Source organism: Vulpes vulpes, chromosome 9 (assembly GCF_048418805.1).
Source record: "Vulpes vulpes isolate BD-2025 chromosome 9, VulVul3, whole genome shotgun sequence".
Classification (NCBI taxonomy): domain Eukaryota; kingdom Metazoa; phylum Chordata; class Mammalia; order Carnivora; family Canidae; genus Vulpes; species Vulpes vulpes.
Window position 1 is genome coordinate 56,536,955 of NC_132788.1, and position 22,359 is coordinate 56,559,313.

The following is a 22,359-nucleotide window of genomic DNA, read 5'->3' on the forward strand; positions in this document are numbered from 1 at the left end:
GTGGCATGTCAATTACATCTTTATAAAGCTTTAAAGAATGAGTGGTGACCAAATGCAATGTAAGATCTGGATTAGGAGAATACTTCACACAAAGGACATTCCTGAGATAACTGGTACAGGTGACTATAAGTTGTATATTAGATCCCAGTATTGTGTCAATGTTGTACTTCTTGAATTGAGTTACTGAACCATGTTTACGTAACAGAATGTTCTTGTTCTTAGGAAACAGACGCTGAAGTATTATTCAGGAGTAAAAGTCATCATGTTGCGTGTCTGCAGTGACCTCTCAAATAGTTCTGGGGGGAAAATATTGTGAAAGAGCAAAATTTGGTGAAATGTTAGTAATAATGAGTTTGGGTGAAGGGTACAGGGGAGAATGTTTATTTTATTTTATTTTTTGGTATTATTCTTGTGAGTCTTCCTGAAAATTGAAATTATAAAGAACACACACATAAAAAAAATTATTCCATGGAACCTGAAGACCCCTGAGAATAAATCCATGGACGCTAAAGGGAGAAAAAGCACCAATTTAGTTGCGAACACAACTCCCATCAGGGGTGGGCCCTTGCTCATCACATGTCTCTGGAACACCCCCCCCTTCCCCGCCCCACCACCCCACAAAAAAAGACAGCAAGAAGCCAGAGGGCAGGGTTGGGACACATGCCCACATGCCCCTCAGATTGCATTAATTCATTAATTCACTCACCCGACAAATAACTGAGTGCTTACTGTTTGCCAGGGATCAGCTGGGAGCCAGACGCACACAAATGTCCCTGCCCTTGTGGCCCTGATGTTCAGCTAGCATCAGGGGAGGGTCCCATAGGAGGAGGAAGGGGGTGTGGAAACCCCTCAGCTCTGCCCCAGTCTGGAAGGCAGGGATTAGTGTCTGAATCATTTCTGTTCCCCTGGATTATAAGGAAGTCAAATTCTGTCCCCATAGAAAATATGGTCACAGCTTTTGGACACTGGGGCCCACAGTCCAAAGGGACCAGGAAAAAATGCTGGGTTAACCTCAGATCGGTAGAGCTCGGAACAGAACCTGAAGAACGGCTGGTAGAGAGGGTAGCTGCAGGCTGTGAGTGTGGAGGGGACTAGGAATGGGGACACGAGGTGTCGAGGGAGAAAATTACTCCCCTACACCACAAAAACCAGCATGGTGCTAGCCAAAGTGCTGGCCATGCCGATACCATACGGTGCCCCCCCTTCTGATCTTGGAAGTTTCGGGGATTCCCAAGCCGAGAGCCCCTGAATTATTTTAGGGGATCTTACATCCCATATGCACACTCAAGACTGCTGGTAGACCAAACAAATACTGTTTCACACATTAACATCTTTCAGCCAAAATAGAAGCTGTTGCGAATAAAATTCATAGACTTCAAATTCATCTGAAATGGGTTCTCGGTGGCTTATTGTAATTTTTCAGCCATGGATACTAACCATGGGGATGGGAGGTTTCTCAGGCATTTTGGTGATGTAAAGGCATCCTGCTTTTACTGGAAAAGCCTGGGGAGTGTACCTGGAGCCCCCCCTTACTTCATGGTGAGGAGGACAGGGTGGGAGCAAGGGGCTTGTGCCAGAGGGAGTGGCCCCAGGGCTTCCCGCTCAGCACACGTTGGGTCCTGACTGTCCTGAGGACAAGGTGGGCCAGAGCCAGGGGCCACAGGGATGCTCAGCTGGGCCGGCCTGCTCACACCCTGGCACCCTGTGTTAGCAGTCCTCCCGCCCCCAGCTGACTAGGAGCCCCCATCAAGAGCGGCAACTGGGATATGGTCAAATCCTTTGGGGTCCCAAGCAGCCAGCACAGGGCCTGCGTGACCACAGAGGTGGACAGGGAGGAGGACAGCTAAGCAAAGGGGGCAGAGCCGCACTCAGGCCGGCTGACTCCTGGCTCTCCACCTGCTGGCTGTGTGGCCACTGAGCACGTGGAACATGGCTAGGGTGGATGGGGGACTGAGTTCTTAAAAATGTTATTTAACTCGTTAAAAATTTAAAATAGCTCCACATGGCTAGTGGGTCCCGTCTGGGGCAGTGCAGCTCTACGGGCTTAAGAGTAACAGGGGATGGCGCCACCAAAGGCAAGCAGTGGTTTGGACCCCCTGCACGCCCTGCAGGGCTCTGGGGGCCCCTGCTCACCACAAAGGCTGGCATGCCGGGGCAAGCCTGGGTTCTCTCGCCTGGTCTGGCTCGGGAACCACACAGTTCCGGTGGGCACAGAGCTCCCTGTGGGGCGGGGTGTATAAGCCAGGTATACAAACTAGGTTATGAGCAACCAACAGGTCAAGGGTGATTTCTCCAGGCCGGTTTGGGGCTTTGTATACAACGACTTTAGAATTTGCTTTGCTCACCCTAACGTTTGGGAGAGAAGAACCCAGCAAAAGCCTAATGATACATACACTCTGATTACAAAATATGGCCCAGGCCCCTCTCCCATGGGGCTTGTCCCCTCCATCCCCACCCAGAGCAGAGTTTATTTCCCTTCCCCTTGGCCATGTGATTTCTTTGTATAATTGAACGTGGCAGAAGCGAAGGTTGGGCCGGTTCCAAGGCTGTGCCCTAAGAGGCCTGCAGCTCCGTAGTCGTCTTCGGGGAACACTGCCCTTGGACCTCAGTGGAGGGAAGGCTAGTTGCCCCCTGGAGGGCCACATGGAGGGAGCAGATGGGACCCCATGTGCAGAAACTGGCTGCCCACTCGGGTCAGGGGCCATGTAGTGGGGAACTGAGGCCCCCCAGCACAAACTGCAGACATGTGAGTGGGGCCACCTTGGGCCCTCCAGGCCCAGCGGGCCCTCTAGCTGAGTGCAGCAAAGGAGTGAGCCCTGGGACACCAGCTGAGCCACCCAGATTTCCCAACCCACACCCTCATGCATGTAAGAAATCTTTGCTGTTGTAAGTCACTACATTTTGAGTGCTCTGTTACACAGCTAAGTGAAACAGGTGCACTACACTCATCAGTGAGACTGTCTGGGGGTGTCCGCTCAGGGCCAGCCCATGGCCCCAAGAGCAGAACCATGGCCCCGCAGCACTCCCTGGACCCTGGGCAGGGGGCCCAAGGGTCCAAGAGCAATCTCTGAGGCCCCCAGGGGACTCAGACGAGTGGGGCCGGAGGGGGGCAACCTTGGGGAGATGCCTCGAGGTTTGCACTGCGGGTCAGGCAGGCTCCAGCTAGTCACAGGCAAGACTGCATGAGCCCAGGTGCAGAAGGTTTCTATCTAGATCAGCCACATCTCACTCCTGGCGCATTTATGAAGACACTTGGCCAAAGTCACCCTTGCCAGGCCCTGTCCTCTCCCAGATCCAGCTTCTTGGTCTTCCCTGCTATCTGGCTCCCCACCCTGAGGGCAACAGACATCCCACAGACACTCCTCCAACTCCCAACTCAAGGGGAAGCCGGCAGGAAGCTGCCACAAAACAGGGATCACATATCTTCATGCAATGAGGATGGGGGGTGGGGGACAGGGGTCCAAGAACTGTCAGCAAAGGACTGCACCTTTAGTAGACATATTGTCCAGAGGCACTAGATGGGGCTCTTCTCCCATAACTGGCCCAGCAGCCATATCCACCCTCTGGATGATGGAGTAGTGGGGGCACCAGCTGGGGACCAGCTGCCCCCCGGGGAGGACAACAGATGCCAGCATGGGAAGCATGTGAACACCTCTCCACTTATCTGACCCACTACACTGGTCAACTCTCCAATTCCCAAAGGAAAGCTCAATTCTGGGTCCCAGTTCTGATGCAGCCCACATTCCAGCCAGCAAGGAATGTGGACAAGTGATTTGGCTTGCCTCAGTTTCCCCATCTGCAAAACAAGGGCTGCTGCAAGAATTAAATGAGTACAGAGTAGGGCTCGACACACATTCAGCATTCAGAATGGCATGTCCTTATGGTTGCTGCTGAGAAGCCTGCTCAGGTCACATGGCTCCTTTCTTTGTACTCCTGTGTCACCCAGCAGGGTGTGTCAGGATGCCGTGTTGCAGTCTCAAGGTGCTCACTATGGCCTGCTTATCTGGAGTATCTGCAAGCAGATGAAATCTGGCCTGCTATATAGTTCTTCTTCTTCTTCTTCTTTTTTAAATATTTTATTTATTTATTAATGAGAGACACATACAGAGAGAGAGAGAGAGAGAGAAACAGAGAGAGAGAGAGAGGCAGAGACACAGGCAGAGGGAGAAGCAGGCTCCATGCAGGGAGCCTGATGTGGGACTTGATCCCGGGTCTCCAGGATCACACCCTGGGCTGTAGGCGGCGCTAAACCGCTGAGCCACCTAGGCTGCCCCTGGTATGTAGTTCTTGACTAAAGTTTGGGGCTGAGACCAGACATCTCTCCCTGTTTCTGGGGCACTACCACTTACCCCATCACCCTTGGTCAGGAGCCTCCAGTGTGTTTTGCTTTTGTTTTTTAAAGATTTTATTTATTTGACAAAGAGAGAGCAAGAGCACAAGCAGGTGGAGTGGCAGAGGGAGGGAAAAGCAGGCTCCCCACTGAGCAGGGAGCACGATGTGTGGCTCCATCCCAGGACTCCCGGGATCATGACCTGAGCCAAAGGCAGATGCTTAACCGACTGAGCCACCCAGGTGTCCCTCCTGGTGTGTTAAGCTTGCCATGGGATCTACCTTGACACCCCCAGCCCGGCCGAGCTCACAGAATCCCCTGGCCCCTGGGACAATGGCTTGCTGGTTTCTTAGAGGCCTTTTAGCTCTGGCTTTCTATGCTGCCACCGCTGAGAAGCCATGGGAGAGAGCAGGGACACCACACTTCTGTACACATCCAGCCCTTTCCGGTGGGCCAGGAAGGTGCTGATCCCTCCATGAGCACCTCTGCTCTCACTGCTGAGGTGGACAGAACGGGAATGCATGTTGTGGAACTCTTGCGAGCTCTGGGTCCTGCCAGCCTGGGTTCAGATCCCCACCCGTGACACGACTGAATGAACTCAGCCAAGGGACTTGACCTCACTATCAGTTTCTCCCTCCATGAAGTGGGGCTGTTACGAGTGCTGCAGAAAAACAGACCCCCTCTTTGGGTTCGTGGGTGTGTCTCCCCTTCAGCCGGGGGGCTTCAGTGTGCCACGGCCACCACCTGCTTTTTATACCCACGAACGAGCTAGCTTCGACAGCACCCAAACCAGGGCAGGATGTTTTAGGGACAGACATCTTTAGGATTTCAGCACTAGATTTTTCTTTTTTTTTTGACAGAAAGAAGTCCATGTTTCCTATGCAAAGTCATCATAGAGTCCAGCTACAAAGTCTTCCCATACCACCTCTCATTCACGTCCCATAGACCCTCCTAGCGCTGAAAAGCCCGCCGTGACAACACAACACACCAGATGACGACAAGATCTGTGGAAAGAGCCCGACGGTGCCCAGTGCACGCCCATGCTCCTTGAACAACAGCTGATGTGCTTATCTGTGTTTCTGTCTCTCCAGAGAGGCCAGGGCTGCAGCGAGGGGGCAATGGCCTGTCTTGGGCACAGAGAAGTCTGGGCTGGGGTTGTGTCTGTACTTGAAGGTGAAATATGGTTACTTATATGCTTCTTAGAGGTTCTGAAGCTTGGGGCTGAACCCAGCTGCCTGTCCCTGTGGATCCTCACTACCATCACCACCTGCACCCTCCGTCTGAGGCTCCAAGGCCAAGCGGGAGAGGTGGCGTGTGACCACCAGGCTGCTGGACACGTCCTCCCTCCCCCATCCTCATCCCCCCATCATCATTCACAGGTGGGTCTCAGCTGGCCCTGCCTCCAGCAAACGCTTAACGAGTGATATGGAATATTCCCCAACAGCAACCCGCAGGCTCTCACACAGGCCCACCGAGACCCCCTTCCCTGGGAGGGGGTGCTCAAAGGCCCAGCCCCTCTCTCCTTTGAGTCTGGATTCCCTGGTGGCTGTCCCCTCTGCATCTCCTTCTATCAGCAGGCCCATCCCCCATCTCTATTGGCCGCCTCCTCGTCCTCTGGTGCCCTCCTCCTCTAATGCCCTCTGGTACCTGACCATCCAACTGAAGTGGCCTCCACCAAGTCTTTCTCCCCCACACCAACCCATTTATCTTCTCCACTGCCATGTCTGCAAGTATCTTCTTCAGTTGTTTGCTTATTTCCTGTCTCTCTGCCCCAGGTAGCTCCAGGGGGAGGGGATCTTTGTTTGACTTCCTCACCGCTTTCAGCAGTACTTGGCAGATAGTAGGTGCTCAGTAGACACTAGCAGAATGATTTATTCATAGAATAACTCACTTGGTACACTCCCAGGGCAGGAAAAGGAGCCATGGGGGAGGAAAGATGTCTGACTGCCCAGTGGGAAGGAGACACATCAGAAAATCCCATCCTGGGGGCTGGGCGTTCTATTAATCTTCTCAGAGATCCCTGAGGTGGTGATTAGTAAGCCATTTTCTAGATAAGGCAACTGAGGCCCAGAGAAGTGAAGTGACTGCCCAGGGCTGCACAGCTGATACATAGGAAGCTGGGTCTTGGGGCACCTGGGTGGCTCAGTCGGTTGAACACCTGACTCTTGGTTTTGGCTCAGGTCATGAGCTCAGGGTCCTGGGATCAGAGCTCAGTGGGGAGTCTGCTTGAGATTCTCTCCCCAGCTCTCCCTCTGCGAGCCTCCCTCCCTCACACTCGGGCTCGTGTGATCAGGCTCCCTCTCTCTCAAATAAATAAATCTTTAGAGGAAAAAAAAAAAGAAAGAAAGAAACCTGGGCCTTGGGCCCAGCTTTCTTAGGATCTACAGCTGCACAAAGGAGAGCTCACTTTGCAAAGGGACAAACTGTAACTAACAGCCAATGTCGACTGACACCTGCCAGGCTCTGGCCCAGGTACATTTCCAAGCTTTGTTCATTTGTTCAGTCTGGAAGGTAATTACAGATCCATTCTACAGATAGAAAACTGAGGTCCAGAGTACCTCTGTGACTTGCCCCAGGTCATACAGCAAAGCAGTAGCCCATCTAGGCTGGGTACTCAGGCTACCAGACTTCCCCACATGGAGGTGACAAAGTTAAGGTGTGCTGCGCCCCACTGCCTCGGTCTTCCCTTTGAGCAATGAGAGTGTGGGCAGAATGATCTCTGATGTGAGTGATGTCATCAGGGGGGCAGGACTCCTGCCTGGGATGCCTTAGGGCTGAAAAGGGAAGTGAGGAATGGCTGTTTCCCCATCCCACCCTGGCCCTGAGCCAGATGGGTGGTTACAACCTTTTGACCACTTCCTCCGGAAATTCCCCAGGAAATGCCCCTGTGCCCATAGCATGAACAGAAGTCCAGCCCCCAGGCCCAGGACCCTCGAACCTTGCATCCTCCTATTAAGATTGCCCGAAACAGAAACCAGGAAGCAAAATAATTAGCACACTTATGTGTGTGCCTGTGTGTATGCATACATACATATTGCTGATTAGATCAAGTTCTTTATCTACATAAGAAAACAACGAAAGCTAGGGCTGATAGTGCATTGGGACACACCGCACCTCTATCTCTCAGGGCCCCTTCCCTTCCCCTCTGTGTGGCACCAGCATCCTGCCCCATCCTCTGCCTCTGGTCTTTCCCCTCCACTCTGTCCTCCATTCAAGCTCCCAGGGCACTCTCTTCGAAATTGGATCTGGTGCCTCCAAGGCAGTGGAGCAGATGCTTAAGAACCTGGGCTTTTGGGTCCAGCAGATTTGGGGTCTGAGGCCATTTGCTAATGGTGTTACCTTGGGCAAGCCACTCTACATCCCTAAGCCTCGATTTTCTCATCTGCAAAACAGGGATCATAAGAAACTCTATCTTACAGGGCCGACACAAAGGGTTGCCACACACCAGGTCACCTAGTGCAGCGCCTGGCAGGTCTTCTCAGCTCCCAGTGGTGAATGCTGGATGCTTCTGCCTGCCCAGCCTCCTCCTCACTCCAGGTGAGGCATCCTGATGTTCTCTGGGGAATTTAGTTCATGTCAGCCGGTTGATCCCTAACTCTATACTATTTCACCCCCTCACTGGAGTGGCGGGTCCAGGGATAGGCACATGACACAAGCTGGACCCCCGAGAGTCTCTTCTGGGAGTTTTGTTGCCACTGTTTCTGTTGGCGTCAGCAGCTACAAGACTACCGTAAACCTGGGGCTGCTGGAGCCACCACCACCAGAGACAGGCTTCCTGAAAAAAAAGTCAGGAGAGATAAAAAAAGAGAAAAAGATGTGGAGAAAAAGTGTTTGGAGATAGAGTTTGAGCCGCTGAATCACACTGTATCTGAAGTCCTTACTGTGACACAAATAGAAGACAATAAATTCAGCTTTTGGCTTGAGACTATCTATTTTTGTTGTTTGTTTTTATCAGATGCAACCGAAAGAGTGCTGGTTAATACGGCCTCCCTGCTTAAAACCCCCCGAGGGCTCCTCTGTGTCCACTGAGTTAGCCTTCTGGGCTCTTGGCCCCAGCTGCCTTCCATTTGGGCCTCAACCCTGATCTTCATCCTTCCCAGACTCCATGCCACCCAAGACGATGGCTCTTCCCCAAACACACCTCAGATGCTAAACCTACAGGTTCCACCCAAATTCTCCCCTACTCTCTACTTGGCCGGTTCCTATCACACTCCAGGCCTGGCTCAGGGGTCACCTTCCCCAGAAACCTCCTCTCCATATCCCTCTACCACTCCGAAATGTCGATGGCACCTACCTCTGGCCTCTTTCCACTCTCTAGCTGTATCACTGGGGTACAGTTCACTAGTTTTTTCTTTTTTCTTTTCAAAAAGCTTGGTCTCGCCACCTCATTTAAGAAATGAATACCTTGGATCAAGTAAGATTTGACAACTTCAAAATTTGGTTTTAAGTTACCAAGTACATTTCTTTCTTTTCTTTTCTTTTCTTTTTTTTCTTTTCTTTTCTTTCTTTTTTTTTACCAAGTACATTTCTTGAACCTGAAGCCTGATGAGCAGACACAGGGCTGGGTCGCCAGGTGCCTGCCCTCGAGGTGGGGGTTGGGGTTGGGGGTTGGGATTTAAAGTCTGAACTGGACAATTTCTCACTTGTCTTATATTTGTGGTTGTGAAAATGGCAATTTTTAAAATGTTATAGTCAAACTGAGACTATTTATTTTACTTGGGGATAATGACCCTTGACGTTTATTTAACTATATCTATGTCGTTGCATAGGCATGCCCTCACTTTACAGATGAGGGTACTGAGGCTCAGAGGGGTTACAGCAACCAAATGGGGAGCTGGGGTCTGGCCCTCCATCTTCCTGCTCCCACCCCATGTTCTTCTCCCTGGCTTATCTCAGCTACAAGTGAGGGACAGCTCAGAAGTGGTTTAAAAATTCGCTGCTTAAAGCCCAAACCAAGCTGGTTTCCTCTGGTTGCTCGCGAGCAGGTGGCTCTCCATACCTACTTCAGCAGGGGAGTCTTTGGCTTCACATTTCCCGCCTGACCCCCGGCTATGATGTGCCCCCATGTTGCAGATGCCAGGTTTCAGATTTACTGTGCTTCCGGCTGCCTGTGTGATAGGAGTCTTAGTGGTTAGTCTGCTGGGAAGGTATTTCAACACGCAGCTGTTTTGAACACAGTAACTTCCCCCTATGTCCCTGCCATGGGCGGTATCCCAGTAGCCTCTTAATGGCCAGTCAGAGGCACTGGGCCTGGCCCATTGATAAGTCCAAATTTTGAAGTTTGTGGGGGAAAAAACCTTTGATTGATTTAGATAAGGCATTCTGTTCTGGCGCTTGTTCCATTCTCTGCCGAGTGGGGATGAGGTGCCTCCAGGGTCTGTCGTGGAGCCGGAAGGAGGCAACCTATGGAAAGTTGCAGGCTCACTAAGTGCTACAGTAGGTGCTCACTAAGTGCTCATTCTTTCCTGTCCTCACTGCCTCAAAGCCAGAGCCATCTTTCATCCACATGTAGCGTCAGTTGCCCCCACCTCCAACCCCCACCACCTATCCTGACCTCTAAGTCCCACTAAGATCTCTACAGCCTGGCCAGCCCCACTGTGTGTGGGTCCTGAAGCAATCTGAACCCCATGGCTCCTGCTCCCTCACTTTTCATGCCATAGGCCAACTCCTCCTTTGCCTTCGAAATCTAGTTTAGCTGTCATCTCTTCTAGGAAGACAGAGGAACCCATCCAGATGTGAATTCTGACATTCCTCCTCTGATCTCTCACGGGCTGTGGAGCGCACAATGGTCTCAGCTCTGCTCACCCTTTATGGTAACTTCCTCTGTTCTTGTCCCACCTCCCCCAGGGCACTGTCGACATCCCTAAGACAGAGACAATGTGTTTGCTCATGGCAGCCTGGCCCCTGAAGCTGGCCAGTTGCTGTCGGGGAGCATTCCCTACATGCCAAGCATGGAGCTGGGGAACCCACATGGAGCAGCCCTGCTTCAAAATGAAGCCAGTAGGGAGGAAGGCAGAGGTGAGAGTTGACAAGTACAAATGTATTACATACATTGAATCCCTGGATCCAGCCATTCCTGAAGCTAGTTACTCCCCAGACTTTTCCGTTTCATGAACCATTGAAGCTCTCCTTCTGCTTAAGCCTGTTTGACTTGGAATTCTTGTCACCAGCAACTAGAAGGGTCCTCACTAACAGACTAAGGTTAAACTGAGGCTAATCCAAGGTCAAATAGCTAAGAAGGTAGCAGAGTTGAGGCTCACACCAAAGTTTAGGCTTTAAACCCTCTTCAGCAGCCTGACCCTTCCCGGAAGCCTGCCTCATGGCCCTAGTGTCCAAGTCCCAGCTGACAACATGCTCCCCGCATGCTGGCTACAGCCTGGACACCCCACTCTGCCTGACCAGACTCCTCTTACCTCTTTTCCAGAGGCAGCTGAAATCACACTGATGTGGATTTCTGGGCATTGGTTTGCTCATCCCTCAAACGGGGGCTCATGACCCATCCCTCAAAGACTCAGGAGGAAGGCCCAAGTGACTTCACACTGGCCTGGCCCATAAAGGACTCTGAGTGGAGGCTGTGGTATGGCCCTCCTACCTGCCCTCACCTGTCTGACTGCTGCAGATGCTGTGCTCAGACCCCTTCCCCAGCTCGGGGCGGGAGAGGGGGTTGCCGCACACACACCCTGTCGATGCCTGGCCAGGCCTTTGCATCTTAGCAGTAATCCCACATCTGTGTGGGGTTCTGAAGGCCAAGTTGCTCTAGCTCTAATGATGGGTTTAGGAGACCTGAACAACCTCTGCTCACTCGGAGCCCAGAGGAGGGGGCTTCTGACAGGATGAGACTGGCAGGCTCCCAAAGAGACAGGAGAGCCCGAGTTCGTTTCCTGGTCTCTGTGTCCCATCCCAACTCAATCCCCAAGGAGAGGCCTCAGGAAAACCCTGGTGGCAGGGGAGGGACAGAAGGAGAGGGCCCATTAACCTGAGTTTATCTGGTGCCATGAAACAATCTCTCATGCTCGAACAGCTGGAGGCTCAGGGAGGGCCTGTGACTTGACTTGACTTACCCGGGTAGGCGCACAGAGCTAGGACCCAAACCAGGACTTGCTGGACTCTGATATCTACACAGTGGCAGCATGCTCGGAGGGTCAGAAGAAGCCCAGTGTGACTGTCAGGTGTAAAAGACTCATCTGAGCAGAGCCAAGCTGAAGAGGGTCACGTTGTAAGTGGAGCTGGTCTGGGAACTTACAGAGTTTCTGGGGAAGGAGCATCTGTGGAAGCCCCACATCGCTCCTCAAAGCCTGGACTGCCCTTCGGCAGACAGCAAAGCTCAGCCCCTGCCTGCCCTGCCTCTGTGTAGAGCCCCAGGGGCCCACAGCCTGCACACAACTCCAGCCCTCCCTGCCTATCGCCTGCTCCCCAATTTAACTTCGGATCTGCTGGCTTCTTAATTTTGTTAGCTTTGCTCATCCCAAGCATTGGTATCTATGAAATCATGAATCTGGTATGCTGGCTGGCTTTGTTTCCTAACAGGGGATAAGTATCTATGAAAACAAAACACACCCAACCAGGTATGCCTCCCCTGCTGTCTACCCCCTCCTGCTGCTCCAGCTCTGGTTTATCACTTCTGTAGCCTCAGAGACAAGGTGGGGCTTGGTATACACAGCAGGGACTCGGTAAATTTGTCCAAGGATTGAATTAATGAATGATGAGCCTGAAACTCTGCAAGGAGTCACAGATCACTTCAGGGCTCCCGACTCCACCTGGCTGGTCACAGGGGAGCACCCGCGGCCTGATGAGAGAAGGAGCTTGTCTGGATCCCAGGTGAGTCCGCAGAAGCGCCTGCTGCAGAGCCCAGCTGTCCTGGCTCCTGGTCACGCTCTTTCCACCCTACCCCCAGGACAGGTGCTGGCACCCATCTGGCCAGGCTCCCCAGTTTGTACCCTGGAGTCCGACAAAGGGCAGGTCGCTGCAGGAGACCACGGAGATGGAGGCCAGAGCCCCGTGCTCTGAGCTGTCTGACCATCCGGGGTCCTCCCAGGGCCCCCTGGATTACTGGGGTGCTCAGTGGGCCTCCACCGATGTGTCGGAGGAAGGCTTTGTCAACCTGAGAACAGAGGGCCAACCTAGGAACTCTCAGTCCTGCAGCCAAGCCTGGCCTGACCCCAACCCCAGCTCCTGCAGGCCAGTGGGGCAGACAGCCCCCTCCTCAGCACTGGAGTCCAACCCGCCACAGACGGGAAAAATGAGACCTAGTAATGGGACAGTCATGGGATCATCCACCCCTGTCCCCCTCCCCACCACCACCACCTCACACAGAGACCATATGATGCACTGAGGGGCTCGGAGTCCCTCTGGGTTCAAGCCCCAGTTCCCACCTTACACCCACTGAGGGAGATCGCACAGATATCTCAACATCTCTATGCTTGACTTTCTACATAACCAAGGGTGATAGCCATTCTCCTTTCCAGAGTCGTAGTGAGGTTAGATGGGGAAGCAGAACACAGTAGGGGAATCTCCCCGACGGGCAGGTGGCCCCAGGCCCCCCATCTTACTAAAGGGGATTTCCCAAGGGACAGTACCCAAGAGGCTCACTGAATCCCCCTCATTCTGTGTGTCCAGAGCTGCTCATCCACCTGAGGGCTGTCTCTGAAGTCTCTCCCAGCCCTGGGGATCTGCAGATCCTCAAGATTCTACTCTGGATCACTTCGGAAAGAAGCTTCTGCTCCTTCTGTGCCAGGCCTCCTCGTGCACGCAATTTATGCTCTGTGGGGTGAGGCGGTAGCAGCAGGGAAAAGAAAGAAACTGCACCAACCACACTGCAGGGGTCCTTGGCAAATGTGCAACCTCCGTGGGCCTCAATTTACTTGGCTGGAAAATGGATGTTGTTCATTCTCAGGGTGGTTGTGAGGGCCCCAGGCCTAGGACCAACCAGCCTGGGTGTTCAAGGGGTCCTGGACTTTCCACCCCCACTAGGGCCTGGGGCTGGTCTAAATGCCCAGGGGAGTGAAAGAACTTCCCTCCTACAGCTGAAGCTGCCCTACTAGGCAGCTGCGGGGGTGGGTGGGGGGTGGGTGGGGAACACCTGAGGTCCTTTGGGCCCGGGGAGCGTCTCTGTGTCATCCAGCCAATGAGGAGAAGTCTGTTTCGAGAAACTTCAAATGCCCTGGTGAGAGCCCCAGAGACCCTGCCACAGCAGGCTGCCCGGACAATCAGCAAGGCCCTCCCAGGCTTCTCAGGTGGCCGAGACTCTCCCCCTCCCCCAGCCTAGGTGGTTGGTACTCACAGTGTCAGAGGGGAGAGGGCGGAGGTCCTTCTGGAGCCCCAGGGCCCTGCCTGCCTGTCTCCAAGGCCCCTGGGGACAAGCTCTGGGCCCTCCCCACTGCAGGGCCTGACGTCTGACTTCCTCCCTGCTCAGCCAGCATCAAGGAAACCACGCCCTGGGGAGAGGGTGTGGGCACCCTGGGGCCCCCGCCCACCTCTGAATAAGCCCCAGAGGCTCACTGCCCAGGGAAGCGCCTTCAAGGTCTGGCCAGTCCCAGTGGCCTCAGCAGGCAGGCCCCAGAAGCTCTGGTCAATAAATAATACAGCTCCGTCCCTGGCCAGTCTCGTGTGGCAGATCGCGTTTCAGGGTCACTGGAGTTTCTGGTGAGGCTGCTTTGTTCAGCATGCCTGCCCAGCCTGGGGCTCTGGCCACCGGGCGCGAAAGGTCTCACCAAGGCCCAGCCTGAACAGGTGGGACAAAGGCACGTGACAGGTGGCCCCGGAGAGACGCTGCCCTACTTACTCTGCAAGCAGCTCCTGCCTGCCCATTGGAGACTGGGGTGGCAGGGGCGGGACCTCCAACCTCAGCGCCCTATGGCCTCCATGCACTCAGCTCCCCACTCCCACAAGGCTGCTGCCTTCCCCACCACCCTGCCTCCCCAGAACCCTGTCACCACCACCTCTCTGCCTGGCCCACCCTCATTCCCGGAGGCCCCGTCTGGGCCCCTCCTCCAGGAAGCCTCCTCATCCCCATCTGGGAGTGATCTGTTCCCTTCTGAATTCCCACTGCCATCATCTGCCAGCCTGCCTCCTTTGGGTATCAATCATTGTGTCTCTCCTAGACAGTGGCCACTACCTCCTGATTGGTGTCACGTTCCCTCCCCCCACCCCCACACCCCTCCCTCTCCGCAGTCTCATTTCCTTACAGCAGCTCCAGTGATTGTTTTAAAACAGAAAGCACATCATGTCATTATCCTGCTTGAAACCCTGCCCTGCCTCTCCCCATCTGAGTAAACTCAACTCCCCACAAGGACCCAACACTGCCAGACTTTGGGAACTGCACAGTCCTTCCCTCCTGGGGACCCCTGCTGGGCCTGCTCCATGCTCCCCAAACACACCAGGTGTGCTCCCATTTCAGGGTCTTTGCACCTGCTGTTCCCTCTGCCTGGAATGCTCTCCCTCAAGGCTTCATAAGCTCCTTCCTTCCCGCCACTCTCAACTCGATGCCACTCCCTCAGACAGGCCTTTCTTGCTGCTTTCTTTTCCTTAAAACAGTTTTATTGAGATATAATTCATATTCTATAAATCCACCTATTCAACGTGTACAACACTTTCCATCTATTCAGAGTTGTGCACACATCACAATCTAAGATTATAACATTTTCATCATCCCCCAAAAGAAACTCCGTTTGCATTAAGCAGCCCTTCCAGTGCCCCCCTCACCCAGCCACTAGCAATCACTACTCTACTTCCTGTCCATGCGGGCTTGTCTACTGTGGATGTCCACATGCTCAGTGGTCTTTTGTGACCCGCTTCTCTCATTCAGCATGTTTCCAAAGTGGCTCCGTGTCGTGACAAATACCAGTACCTCACTCCTTTTCGTGGTTGTGTAGCATTCCATTGTGTGAACAGACCCCATGTGGTCTGTGTGGCTGGCAGCCAGTGGGCAGCCAGGAGAGGCCTTTCCTGAACCCCCATGTCACGTGCCCTCTCCAACCCAGTCCCTCTACCCATCTTCCCAGTTTTATCTTCTTGCCTGTAGTCTCTGTCTGAAGACACTCCCACCTATATGCTTTGTTTACTGCTTCTCTGCTCCCACCCCTCATCATCGGCTCCATGAGGCCTGGCCCTTGCCTTTACTCCTTGCCATACCTCCAGGGTCTGGCACAGGCCTGATGCAGAGCAGAAGCCCGGCAAATATTTACTGGCTGGCTAAATGAAGACTTTTCCAGTGAGATGCTCATGCAATCTCTCTGCCGGGCTCGGAGGACACCTGCTGCCCTCACCTGGAAGGGTGACCAGCAGTGACCCGGTCTGGGGACTGCTAACTTGAGGCTCCAAGGCTCCTTCTCTGTCTGGTGGGATGGTGGCCCTCACAGGGTGGACATTAGTGGGCTAGATGTGAGGCTGGACACTGAGCACCAGGCATAGTGCCAGGACCAGTCCCCACACAAAGACTGGATAGGCGGCGGGGATGGGCAATAGAGCAGCATGGGGAGGGGCACGAGGAACAAAGGGGAGAGGCAGAGGAAGGCAGGCCTGCAGGGCTGAGGCAATAAGTCCCACGTATGGAAGGGTAAAGCAGCTGCCCAAAGAATATGTGCATGCTTTGGGCAGTGTCCATGCAGGAGAGGTGGTCGCTCAGTGCCTACAAGCTCCCATCCCATCTCATACTCAGCTCCAGATCCTGTCCAGAGAGGGAAAGGAAATGGGGAAGGGATGAAAGACCCCGTCCTCAGCCTCAGAGAATTCTGGTCACTATAGGCTCTCCCAGGACAGGGAAGCAGATAGGCTGGGTGCCCAGAGAGCAGGGCCGGGCCCCCCAGTGTGTGTTTGTGTGTGTGGGGGGGGGCATCATAGGAAGAGGGGTGTCAGCTCCAAGTGGGAAAGAATTTCCTTGCATCAAAGCCGCCCAGGCTGGGAGGCAGCAAGCTCTCTGTCCCGGGAGGTGTGTGCACTGGGCCTCCCACAGAGGGGCATCAGATGGCTAATTGTCCAGGAAGCTCCCCGGAAGCTCCAAGAGCCTGGCTGCCAGCTGCTCTCTGGCCCTCCTCCCCAGATGCACCCCAGCAGGGGAGGGGCGGGGGAGGCTTTTCTCAGCAGAGCCCCCTGCCCCACCCCCACCAGCACCCCAAGTGGGCTGCCTCTGCCCACCAGGCAGCTCAAATGCCCCACTGGCCCTCAAGGCACAAAAAGATCTTTCGTTCCCAAAATAACACCAGGTGCAAAAGTGATTTTCCAGCCTGGCCCCAGAGACTGAGGATTATCACCAATACCACAGACGAAGGCCTGGGGCAGATCAGAGCTGGGAGACACGGCCACTCTGCAGCACCTAGCCTGCCCAGGCAGGCCCATGGCCTCGACTCACTGGACCTCTCAACAGCCCTAGGGGTCACTTACGCAAGCAGAGAGGGCCTGCACCAGGGTTTGAACTCAAGCAGACCTGACTGCCAAGCCAGCGGCCTCCGGACTCCAACACTCTGATGCTGACACTCAGAGGGAAGGGGGGACAGGCGTCCCAGGGAGCTGCTCCACTGGGTGCTGGCCAGCAGAACCCGGCTGTGGTGTTCCCAAGAACCACCTCGCTGGCACAGCTCTCCTCACGTTACACGTTACCCAAGGAAATAGCCCCAGTGGAGGGGTTGGCAACTCGCCCCAAAACGCACATCCTATGGCCTACCGTGTCACGTCCTCTCTCGGCGACTTGGGGCCAAGGGCCCAGAGACCCTGCCCCCAGCCTCTGGGGGGCAGTCACCGAGCCCCGGGGCAAAGGGCCAGGGCGGGCCTGCTGGCAGCCTGCTCCCCACACACACCTCTCGCTTTTCCAGATGGAAGCTGGTCTGGGCCAGGGGCGACAGACTCCGGCGGAGGGGAATCTGAAGACGCAAGTGGAAAACTATGTGCTGTCCGATCGCAAGCCTCCAATTTGTCACCGTGGCTGCCGCCAGCCCCGCCTTGGGCCGCAGACCTGCTGACTCAGGTCTTCCCTGGCTGCAGAGGGGGCTGGGATCCCGCCGAGGGCTTGCTCTGCCCATCGGTCTGTCTGTCTGTCTGGCTTGGGGAGTGACCTTGGGCCTCTGGGCGGCCTTCCCACAAATGGGGTGGGGGGTCCAGAGAGCAGAGCAAGTCTTCTGGGACCTCCCCCAAGGGCCATCCTCCCTAGCAAAGAAAGGCGGAGCCCTGTAACTTACAGGTGCTAAGTGGGGGTTTGGGGCCAACCCACTGCCAAGTACGGCATCCACACCCCCTGGAGCTGTCTTCCAGGGTGAGGCGGCCATCCCGCCAGTGTTCCTATCAGCCCTGAGGCGCAGGCCTGCCCATCGCCACTGTCGGGCCTACCAGGCCAAAGAACACTCTCTGAGCACTTGCCACGAGCCACACAGGCTCTACCCCACAGCCCTGCCTGCTGATAATTATCCGCTGTGCTGTCATCCCCACTCCGCAGATGAGGGAACTCTGGCGGAGAGTGAGTGGTCTACTGGGCTCTGTGAGGCTGTGCTACTCCTCCCTGGAACCTGGTGAGCCTCTGGCAGAGCTGGGCAAGGCCTCCCAGGGCTGGGCCCCTTCGTCCTGTAAACAACCCTTGAGGTTTCCATAATGCCAACCCCCGGAAACCACAGGAAAGCATGAGACACAGGGAAATCCAGCTGAGGGTGGAGGGAAAGGCACACGGCACCCTCGCCATAGCCGGGGGACTCACCCCCTGCCTCGGCCTGCCTGGCTGAGGTGCTGACCCAAGGAGGTATATTCCGAGGTCTAAGGAGGGGCAGGTGGCCACTGACTCACTCCTGGGGTGAGAGAGCTTTCCCCTCTCTATTCCCACAGCCGCCACATCCGCATGCAAGAGAATGCCTCAGCCCTCACTGTCTGCCCCGTTTTCCTAAAGCCAGATGCAAAGCATCTCCCTGCCATGCCTTCCACCTTCACTCACCCATCTATCCAGGCCGGAGGCCCAGAGTCTCAGACACTCTTACCCAGCACCAAAGATGACTGTGGCCACTGTACTGAAAGTCATCTATCACAGGGAGTGTGGGTAGAGGGGCTAGGTTTCCCTTTTCTCTTTGGCTGCCAGGAAGCTCAGCAATTTTCACCTCAACAAAAGGATCTCAGGATCCTGCTTATCTCTGATCCGTTCTATGTTTTATTTCCCTAGGTCATGGCATTCTCTTCTATATTGTGCTGATCCTGATCCTGATGTTTTATTTGATTTATCATAGGTGTTTCCTATAAGTGGTCACAAATATTTTGGAAAGGAAAGAAGAAAGAAAGGAAGGGAAACTTTAGTTTATAAGCCATGGGGGTGGGAAGAAAGAGGGAGAATCTTCCAGTCCCTTACCCTTTGTAAAACCTCCCCTTGAAGTCACAGATCCGCCCTTGGGTGGTATCGAAATAGATATCTTCCAAGCCCTTCCAAGCAGCTGCCTCTAAGCCCCTCCCATATAAGATCCTGGCCCCACCTAATCCCCCTTAACAGGCCAGACCCAGCCTTGCCTGAGATCACATGGGATCCAGCTTTCCGCTCCCTGCCCTGAACCCCCTTAGCAGGTGCAGGGGCTGGCGCCAAGCCGGGGATGCACCCCCTCCTCGGGGGGCAAAGAGCTCTGCTCTGCCTCCATCTGCGCTGCCATGCACAGTGGCTCCGTTCCAGGCAGGCACACCTCCCTGTCCATCTGGCTCAGGGGAAGTGCAAGAATGAGAGCCGGGGTGATCACACCTGAGGCCTAGCCAGCGCTGGCGGCGGGCCAGGCCTTGTCTTTCCTTTGTGCATCACCTCATTTAAGCCTCATGCTACTCCTGTAAGGGTCTGCAAGTGGGAAGCTTTGCCCACAGAGATGAAGCCACTTCGTACCACTGATAACGCCTTGGTCAGTTTTAAACTTGGGCATCCCGGTGCCTGAGGCCGGGCTGAGTTCTCAGCCCCCTCGGCAACTGGCCCTGACAGTCCCACGACATCACCCTACGATGCACTCAGGAAGGAATGAGGGTGAGCGCCATTTCACTGATGGGGAACAGGCTCAGAGAGGCTAGGGGACATGGCCAAGGTCACCCAGCTGTGCCGGTGCCAGTGTGTTACGTAACAAGCGCCCATTCCCGTGTGCCCGTGGGGAGGCCGCCAGCCACACTGTACCTGCCCTGGTGTCCTCCAGTGGGCACTCCGGGTCCCAGCCAGATGCCCGCAGACTCCCTGACTCCTGTTCCTCGCTCCTCCCTCCCTCCCCACTAGAGACAGGAGCCTCTCCAGGTCGCAGCACCAGGCATGACCATTCCTGCCCTCGGTCCCTGCTGCCCCCAGGCTGGAGCTGCCCTGGGGCTCACAGAGGCCAGCCTGCCGCCCAGCCTCCCCTCCTATCAGACGAGGCCGGCCAGAGCCTCCTCCACACACGTCCCCTGGTACCTGAGGGTCCTCACGGAGATGCAGTATTTCCACATTAGGCTCCACACGGCGCTGCCACCACCCTTCATGCCTGGCTAGCTGGGAGAGCCAGTGGCTGAGGGACCCCCGGCCACGGCCCTCTGACTCTGGTCTCCTCCCGGCCAGGGGCTGGCTGGCTCTGCTGGCTCTCAGGTCACTTCCTTCTTCATGGTGGGAAGAAGAAAGAAGAGGCCTAAAAGCCAGGGGAGAGGGGAGGCGCCGGCTCCCACAGGCCACTGTAAGTCCCAGCCACCGTCCTTGCCGTCCCTAGGCTGGCCTCTGTGCGCTGGCCCCGCCGGCTGCTCCAGACCCTCCGGGCCGAGTGGCCCTCTCGCACCAGACCCCGTGGCTTCAGCACAACCTTGCGTCTGCCTCCTGCCAGGAGACAGCAGTGGCTGTGGGCCAGGGGAGCAGTGAGTCACTCGGGGCGGGACGGGTGAGGGGCGTCTGCCCGGTGAGGGAAAGCGCTGGTCCTGTGTCCAGGGGCTGGCCTGGGACGGGAGAGGCTGAGCCCGAGAGGGAGGGAGGTGGGCGGGGAGGCGAGGGCGGGGCCCACATCCTCCCCATCTCCCCAGAGGCCTAAACCCAACACCCGCCCCGCGGCCCGGCCCACCCCAAGCGGGGGCCAGGAGCTGGCCAGGACTGGGAAGGGGCCACGCTGCCTGCCTGGCTTCTGGGGGAGCCTGGGGTGTGCAGGAGACAAAAGAAGGACAAAGTCAGGGCTGCTTCCTGGGAGTGTGGCTGGCCCACGAGGGTCTCCATCTGGGGGGAGACAAGTTCCCAGGCCTGGCTGGGTCACTTCCTTGCCGGGTGACAGATGATGCTGTGTGTGGCTGGCCCCTTTGACCTTAAATCTCCCCTGACCACTTCGGGCTCATGGAGCCCTGGGCACCGGGCTAAGCTCTCCATGGGGCCAGAACCAACACACCCAGTTCTCTCAACAGCTTTATGAGGTGGATTTGATCATCAGCTCCCTTTTACATGCGAGGCCACTGAGGCACAGATGGGGGAAGTCGCTCACCCCGGGTTGCTGCCCTAGGAAGTGGGGGAGGCGGGCTTCTGTGCTGTGGCAGTCTGGCTTTGGGAGCAGCTCTTCCGGGTAGAGGGGTGGGCTGGGGGTGGGCTGGAGGGCTTAGGCCCCTCTGAGTGGCCCTGGGGGCTGGGCCTGAGCTGGGTCTGAGGCATTTCCAGATGGGGTCCCAGCTGGAGCCCCGCCCCTGCTCCCCCACCCCCTCCCGCCAGCTGCTCCTGGGCCAGGCCCAGGGCAGGCAGCCGGGGCTTCCCAGGCAGAGCCCCCAGGGACAATGACTCACAGCTCAAGGTCAGTGTTCACAGAACCTACTTCTACCCACCCACAGCCCCCCGGAAGCTCCCCGGGGTCAGGTAGGTCCAGATCCCTGCACCACGAAGGGTGTATAAACACATAGCGACGTGTAGCTGCCGGTGTCACCACCTCCAGTGGCCACCGGGGCCCCCTGTTTCACCTATAAGGAAACTGAGGCTCAGAGGGCATCATCTGCCCACAGAGAGTCAGGGAGGGTAGTGCTGGGCCTGAGTTGGGTCTCCGGGTTGAAGCCTTGCTCTGTCCCCAGGCCCCCTGCCCTGGCCTGGGCAGGACAGCCCGGATTCCAGCCTGATTCCCACAGTGAAGATCAGCAGTCGTATACTTGTCTGTCCCCCGAGCCAGGAAAGAACTTTTTATCTGAAAGCAAGATAGGGTTCTACAAAGGCCGGGGCCTCCCGGGGGGTGCGGGAGCCCCAGTTCTCTCTCCTCATCAGAAGCCACCATAGCGGCCCGCTCCCTGTCACAGGAGCCCCTCCACAGCACCTGGGGGAGTGGCTGCCCAGCCTCAGTGTGGACACCCCCGGTGAAGGGAAGCTCATTATCTCCCAAGGCTGCCATTCCATCCCGAGCCTCCCCTGACCTAAGGAGACTCTCCCTGGGGCAGAGCCTCCCTTCCTTGCACCGCACAGAGTAAGACCTCTCCATCCAAGAGTTCATCTGTCCTACTGGTGGAAGTTTTCTCAACATGTTTTGTGGGTAGAGGCAACCCGTTTATGGATCTCCACCACCACCAATCTACTTACACCATGTCCCGACTCACTCATGCCTTCACACGGATGCCCATCTCCCATCCAATCATCCATCCATCTCTCTGCTCCTCTTCCTTCCATCCATCTACTCATTCACTCTGCTCTGGCCTGGGCTGGCCCCTTGTTCCCATAGGGTACAGAGCTATAATAGGTGATAGCAGAGACCTCTTTCTCTTCCTGAAACATCTTCTAGAACCCTGTATCAGTCTGTTGCCTCTCACCTGGTCCCCTAGGGTTCCATCCATGGTCTATCACATCCCGGGAAAATCTGAACCTTCTGTCTTTCTGCCCCATGCCCTCATGCTGCCCGCTGGGCTCTGGTTTCCCATGACTCCTCCGCCCTATGACTGCAGGCTCTGGGGCAGGCCCCTGGGCCTGGGCTCAGCACCAAGGCCCCTCAGCAGGGAGGAATACCTGTCACCTGCACCTTCCACGCCTGCTCTGTGAGAGGTACCTGTCATGGCAGGTGCCTAGTAGACAGGGGACAGTGGCCCTTCTGGCTCTGGAGGTCATCTCAGAGATGGGTGTCATTTTCAGGACAGGA

General features: G+C 55.7%; 1 protein-coding gene across 10 annotated transcripts in view; it reads right to left on the reverse strand.

The window, feature by feature from the left end:
- Window positions 1–22,359, reverse strand: part of IQSEC1 (IQ motif and Sec7 domain ArfGEF 1) — a 376,147-nt gene that overhangs the window by 99,064 nt on the left and 254,724 nt on the right. Inside the window, exon 1 of one of the 10 annotated variants that reach the window (XM_072720188.1) lies at window positions 19,704–20,086. The exons of 8 other annotated variants lie outside the window; for them this stretch is intronic. In XM_072720188.1, the coding sequence (XP_072576289.1) occupies window positions 19,704–19,771 (68 nt within the window). In that variant the 5' untranslated portion in view covers window positions 19,772–20,086. Of the gene's footprint in view, window positions 1–13,610; window positions 13,689–19,703; window positions 20,087–22,359 lie in introns of those variants that run through there. One more of the 10 variants, XM_072720197.1, reaches the window with a different exon arrangement.